Source organism: Nanorana parkeri, unplaced genomic scaffold (genome assembly GCF_000935625.1).
Source record: "Nanorana parkeri isolate BGI_ZX_2015 unplaced genomic scaffold, ASM93562v1 scaffold3255, whole genome shotgun sequence".
NCBI classification, from domain to species: Eukaryota; Metazoa; Chordata; class Amphibia; order Anura; family Dicroglossidae; genus Nanorana; species Nanorana parkeri.
Window position 1 is genome coordinate 30,205 of NW_017309523.1, and position 6,816 is coordinate 37,020.

Consider the following 6,816-nt stretch of genomic DNA (forward strand, 5'->3'; position numbering starts at 1 on the left):
TTATTTACTATAGAATGGAAAAAGTACCATACATTTCGGGGGGATAAAACAGTTTTCCCTACAACATTTATTCTTACCCATATTTTTTGGTAAAATATTAAATTCGGGGGCGACGTCAGGTAAATAAGACACCAAACATGTCAAGTCTTAGAATTGCGCGCGCCTGCGAAATATCGCCAAAACACTACCACACCGAGAATTGGCCGCAGGCGACGCTTTAAAACGCTTTTAACGCTCATCAGTTTAGCGTTATCGGTGATTGATGGGCGGAGAATTATTGCTGTGAAGTGCCACGTTCGCGACGATATGTAACGTGTGCGGCGTGATGGGCGCAGTCGTCGTTTTCGCACGTAGGCGCACCCGACGCATGTTTGCGCGTATGGGGGGGGGGGCCTTAAAAAAAATCTCAGTGGTTTTTTTTTCTTAACAATTTTAGGGTTTTGTTTTTTGATTTACTTTTTTTAGATTTTTTTTTCTTACACTAACTTTATTGCTATCACATAGGAGGACTAAGAAGTCCCCTACGTGATAGCCAGTTCACATGACAGGTCCTCTTTATGGAGACAATCAGGGGACCCCTAATGTCACCTAGGGACCCATCAGAGAGGCCGACGAAGCCGAGATCTTCATCAGGGTGACAGAAGGATGCAGGAAGTGATGTAATATACTTGTAGGTAGGTGCAGTACGGCCAACGGCCACTAGATGCCCCCATGGGGCCCTGGAGATAGATGTAGCTCTGGCCTGTGGAGACTCTGTGTCCCAGGAGAAGTTGATTTATAGGGGGCGCCCGAGAGGGGAGGTGAGTTCAGTTCAGGAGAGTACAGGAGAAGTCTAAGACTGTCTGCAGAGTCTCCGGAGGGAGACTGATTCTAGAACGTAGGCTGGTCCATGGGAAGGACAGGACCAGGCCTAGGACTATGTAGAGCTATAGAGATTCCCCGGGAGGGGGGAAACCACCGAGCTAGGACTGACAAGGATGGGATTCCGGAGAATAGTGAGAAGCTGTAAGACTGACAATATTTGCCAGTGGGCCTCTGGCCGAAGTAAGTCGTGGACTCTGGGCTGCACCTGGACAACTAACAAGAGAGGTGCCGTCATCCCCCTCGGGGGTGGCTGAAACGTATGCTTCATACCATGTTCATTCTTCTAAGTAAAACCAACAAAAGACTTATCTGTGTGGACTGGTTCTTCTCCCTCCAACCTCTGAGAAGGTTCTACCGGAGTGTGATGTTGGACTGTCTGGTGGCTGTAACCACCCTGAGGAGGGTAGGTGTGCAATGGGGCTATGGCCGACACGGGGTGCCGTTCATGGTGGCCTTTCTCCCTACGGGGGAGGGAGCGCCGAATACCGCAGAGGCGGTGGAAGCCATGAGGCCCTGTGTGCGCATGCCGCGCCGATTCCCGGGACCGGCAACGGCTGTGACAGCTGCTGCGAATACAAGCGATCGGCCGTCTCAGTCGAAAGTAGCCGTGCCGATCCCCGGCTGCACCGGGCACAGCGGGTCTCGGGACCGGCAACGGCGGTGACAGCTGCTGCTAATACAAGCGATCGGGCGGCGTCTCAAGTCGAAAACCAATGTGCTCTAGTTGTGGCTCTGGCTATGCCCTGTGTCCTCCTGAAGATGGTCACTATGGCAAAGAGGGGGGACCATAGATCGGGCATCTCTGTACAACGCTGCGGTATATGTCAGAGCTATATAAATGTATTATAATAGTGTGGGGAGTGGGAGTGTAAGCTTCCCTGGTGCAGAGACCACCAGCGGGGGGGGGGTGCTTTACTACATGATATCAGAATACAGCATCTGTAGAGAACTGACTGTACATCATAGAGAAGCATGGAGACTAACATTGCACTACAGCGCCATCTACAGGTCCAAAACACATCATTACACAAGTCATACAAATCACATATATGCTGTAGCATTTCGAAAACTTTACACAATAAAAACGGGCGGAGCTTCGAGGGGGAGCTGAAAACAAAGGGGCGGGTTTGACCAAACCGGGTGGAGCAAAACAAAAAACTTTTTATTATTTTACTTTTGATTGGCCCGGACAAGTGACCCCCTGATGCTGAATATACGACGTCCGAATGTCTGCCGGGAATGATTTTAAAAAAATCTTACTTTCGGTCATTGTCCTACGATGAAAATTAAGGGAGATTGCAGTACTTACATCCAACACCAGGTGGTGATCTCACAGACAGGAAGTGATGTAAGGTACAGACAGGAAGTGATGTAAGAGTATAAAAAGGAAGTTCCGGTTGAAAGGTGAATTGAACGTAAGTAGAGAGGAGACATTGCTGGAACTGGCAGCAGAGGAGGTAATAAGATATTATATTATATCTACACCTGGTAGCCTCCCCCCCCGTCATGTCCGTCCTCGTCCTACATAGTCATTTATCGCAAGCAACTGCTTCACACAAATGTATTTATTTTCACAGAACATCACCGATTCTCCGCCGAACAACAGAGGTGACCAGAGCCAAGAAGATTCTCGAAGTCACCCAGAAGATCACTGATCTGCTGACGGGAGAGGTGAGTGGTGCCGGGAATTCTGGGACATGATCCAGGAACAGACAAGGGGTGTGTCTGGGTGGTGACTGTATCATTGTGTGTGTCAGGTTCCTATAAGGTGTCAGGATGTCTCTGTCTATTTCTCCATGGAGGAGTGGGAGTATCTAGAAGTAAACCGGGATCTCTACAAGGACGTGGTGATGGAGAATGCCCCGCCCCTCACATCACCGGGTAAGAGGAGAGAGCAGTACGGAGGGTCCACCTAGATCCCCCATCATCTGATACACACATAGAAACAATGTACTCAGTCAGTGTGTGTGTTTCCTACAGATGGATCCAGTAAGAGGAACCCACCAGAGAGATGTCCCCGTCCTCTGTATTCCCGGGATTCCACACAGGAAGATCTCACCATCCCTCATGAGGTGAAATAATAGATAATAGGAGATACATTATGACCTGATCATTATCTATGTAGTTACATCTGATCTCATTGTTCTCAATATTCAGGGTATAAACCAGAGTGATTGTGATAATGATGTTAAAGACGAGATAAAAGAGGAGGATAATGAGGTTGGTGTTATGGAGGAGTTTTTAGAGGAACACAAAGCCCCCTTTATTGAAGTCATCATGGAACCATTCTGTGACACAAGCCTACCAGAGAGATGTCCCCGTCCTCTGTATTTCCGGGATCCCACCCAGGAAGATCTCACCATCCCCCACCATGATCAGGTAGGTGGGACTCGGAATGTAGATATAAAGATGTATTCAAAGCTGCCAGATAATATTTTTCTCCGTGACCTCTTGTTCCTTTGTATGTTATGAACTTTGTGAGGTGACGTTTTTCTATGGAGTCTCCTAAAATGTTTTACTTTTATATCTGAAGTGCAGTCACTGCTCCCCCTCGATAGTTTCCAGGCCAACATTTTTAGCTATTCCTAAAAATGAACATACTGTATGTACCTCCTATTCCATGGGTCTTGGGTCCAGTCATGTGACATCACGGGTCTTCTTCCTCCTTGTTCTCCTCCAATGGTGGGCATCTGCTGAATGGTTCAGCTTTATGAGATGTTTTCTATTATTTTGGGGATTAGGGTGAAGAACGGATCAATATAAAAGCTGAGGTTAAAGAGGAAGAAGTGGAGACGTATGTGGGGGGTGACCGGCCGTCCACGGAGGAGGTCGGGATGATGATGAAAAGTGATCAGGATGACATTTCTCTACCGATCAACACAAGTAAGTAACAGACACTATGGAGGGAACAGGTCACAGTTCTATGTCACTTCTGAGTATCTCCATTCCTCAATATAACGTCATGTGAGCAACAAATGAGGAGGAGATACTGTACACCATATGAAGGTCCATCTCCATTCCTCAATATAACGTCATGTCCCCAACACATGAGGAGGAGATACTGTACACCATATGAAGGTCCATCTCCATTCCCCAATATAACGTTATGTATAAGGTGTGAGGAGCACGTCCAAGTGATCAGATGTCGTGTCCCCCAAATAGACACGGGGGGGGGACTAACTTTTTGATCCAGTTTTTAGGTGACCTGTGGGTCAATGTTTACATAATTCTTGGATGGGAGGACCAAGTAAGGAAGACTAAAAAAAAAGGGGGAGGGAGGAGAAAATAAAAATGCAAAGAGGTAACCTAAAGAGGGAGAAGAGGAGAGCACATCACCTGAACACTTTAAATATCAAAACAGACGTTTATAACATAATATTTACCCCTACGTCCCACCACACGCCCCACACCAGAACAAACCCACAGGTCAACAGGAAATGTACTCACAATGAAGCCGGTAGTATAGGCCACCCAATGTACCACCCGACTGCCTTTGAAGATACCATGAAGTGTGGGAAAGGTTCTGAGAACAGGTATTCAGACCACGCGTGGAAAAATGTAGCTGTCTGATCCTGAGGGTGTGTGGACGCATGAATCCTATCGGAACGCATCATCTTCTTCAGGGGTGGTCATCCTCTCTGGGGCGTTGTCATGAAAGCCTATAGCTGTTTTGATACCTTAAATACGTAAGTGTTCCTCATTACTCAACTGAGGTGTCCCCGTTACGGAATCTTGGGATAGAGTGTGGAATTGACGGGTTGGGAAGCCTCATGACACCAGTGACCTTCCCCATATAATTCCATTCTTGATCCCGGAACCTTGCAATCTTATGGCATGACCAAAATAACTGAGCAAGGTCTGGTGAACGGTGGTCATCGCGCGGACAAGTGTGGAGGAGGAGTCTCAACGTGGGGTATGAAACGCCCGATAAGCACAACCTGTACGTCCCTCCATTGTTTCTGTTGTCCGATGGACCGTTGGCCACCCTCAAGAGCAGGGATAGCCAAGCTCTGGTCCTCCAGCTGTGGTGGAACTTCAAATCTCATGAGGGCAACATTCTCACAGACACGGCTCCCGGGCAGAGAGATGCATCATGGGATTTGTAGTTTCACCACAGCTGGAGGACCGGAGTTGGGCTACTCCCTGCTCTAGAGAGAAGATCGGACGTATCCGCTACCGAGAGGCCCAAAAGATCCGCCCACTTCCGTACGTACAGGTGGAGAGGTCAAAGAAAACGTATGTGGGGGGTGACCGGCCGTCCACGGAGGAGGTCGGGATGATGATGAAAAGTGATCAGGATGACATTTCTCTACCGATCAACACAAGTAAGTAACAGACACTATGGAGGGAACAGGTCACAGTTCTATGTCACTTCTGAGTATCTCCATTCCTCAATATAACGTCATGTGAGCAACAAATGAGGAGGAGATACTGTACACCATATGAAGGTCCATCTCCATTCCTCAATATAACGTCATGTCCCCAACACATGAGGAGGAGATACTGTACACCATATGAAGGTCCATCTCCATTCCCCAATATAACGTTATGTATAAGGTGTGAGGAGCACGTCCAAGTGATCAGATGTCGTGTCCCCCAAATAGACACGGGGGGGGGACTAACTTTTTGATCCAGTTTTTAGGTGACCTGTGGGTCAATGTTTACATAATTCTTGGATGGGAGGACCAAGTAAGGAAGACTAAAAAAAAAGGGGGAGGGAGGAGAAAATAAAAATGCAAAGAGGTAACCTAAAGAGGGAGAAGAGGAGAGCACATCACCTGAACACTTTAAATATCAAAACAGACGTTTATAACATAATATTTACCCCTACGTCCCACCACACGCCCCACACCAGAACAAACCCACAGGTCAACAGGAAATGTACTCACAATGAAGCCGGTAGTATAGGCCACCCAATGTACCACCCGACTGCCTTTGAAGATACCATGAAGTGTGGGAAAGGTTCTGAGAACAGGTATTCAGACCACGCGTGGAAAAATGTAGCTGTCTGATCCTGAGGGTGTGTGGACGCATGAATCCTATCGGAACGCATCATCTTCTTCAGGGGTGGTCATCCTCTCTGGGGCGTTGTCATGAAAGCCTATAGCTGTTTTGATACCTTAAATACGTAAGTGTTCCTCATTACTCAACTGAGGTGTCCCCGTTACGGAATCTTGGGATAGAGTGTGGAATTGACGGGTTGGGAAGCCTCATGACACCAGTGACCTTCCCCATATAATTCCATTCTTGATCCCGGAACCTTGCAATCTTATGGCATGACCAAAATAACTGAGCAAGGTCTGGTGAACGGTGGTCATCGCGCGGACAAGTGTGGAGGAGGAGTCTCAACGTGGGGTATGAAACGCCCGATAAGCACAACCTGTACGTCCCTCCATTGTTTCTGTTGTCCGATGGACCGTTGGCCACCCTCAAGAGCAGGGATAGCCAAGCTCTGGTCCTCCAGCTGTGGTGGAACTTCAAATCTCATGAGGGCAACATTCTCACAGACACGGCTCCCGGGCAGAGAGATGCATCATGGGATTTGTAGTTTCACCACAGCTGGAGGACCGGAGTTGGGCTACTCCCTGCTCTAGAGAGAAGATCGGACGTATCCGCTACCGAGAGGCCCAAAAGATCCGCCCACTTCCGTACGTACAGGTGGAGAGGTCAAAGAAAGCTCAGTTTTCCCGCCATTCGTAATGCCGGAGATAATTGTGATGGGGGGTATGTAGGGCTGAGGGCCGCCGACATTAGGCCGAGTCATCTGAGAAGTGTTAGGCATGGTGAGAGGAAAAGATTTGGTCGGAGAATATTGAAGGGAAGGATCGGTGGAAGTCCTCTACTTGGCCACTAGTTGTGAAAAGGAGGAATGTCTCCCCTGATCATCCAGCAGATGGCGCAACTCCTGAATGCCCCTGGCAGCCCATAGTCTGCAAATGGGGAGGAAATACC

At 48.2% G+C, this 6,816-nt stretch overlaps 1 protein-coding gene across 1 annotated transcript in view; it reads left to right on the plus strand.

Annotated features, from left to right (window-relative positions):
- The first annotated feature begins 6,563 nt into the window (after positions 1 to 6,563).
- LOC108802969 (zinc finger protein 850-like) overlaps positions 6,564 to 6,816 on the plus strand; it is a 16,089-nt gene continuing 15,836 nt past the window's right edge. Inside the window, exon 1 of the mRNA XM_018574816.1 lies at positions 6,564 to 6,588. Within this exon, the coding sequence (XP_018430318.1) occupies positions 6,564 to 6,588 (25 nt within the window). The remainder of the gene's footprint in view (positions 6,589 to 6,816) is intronic.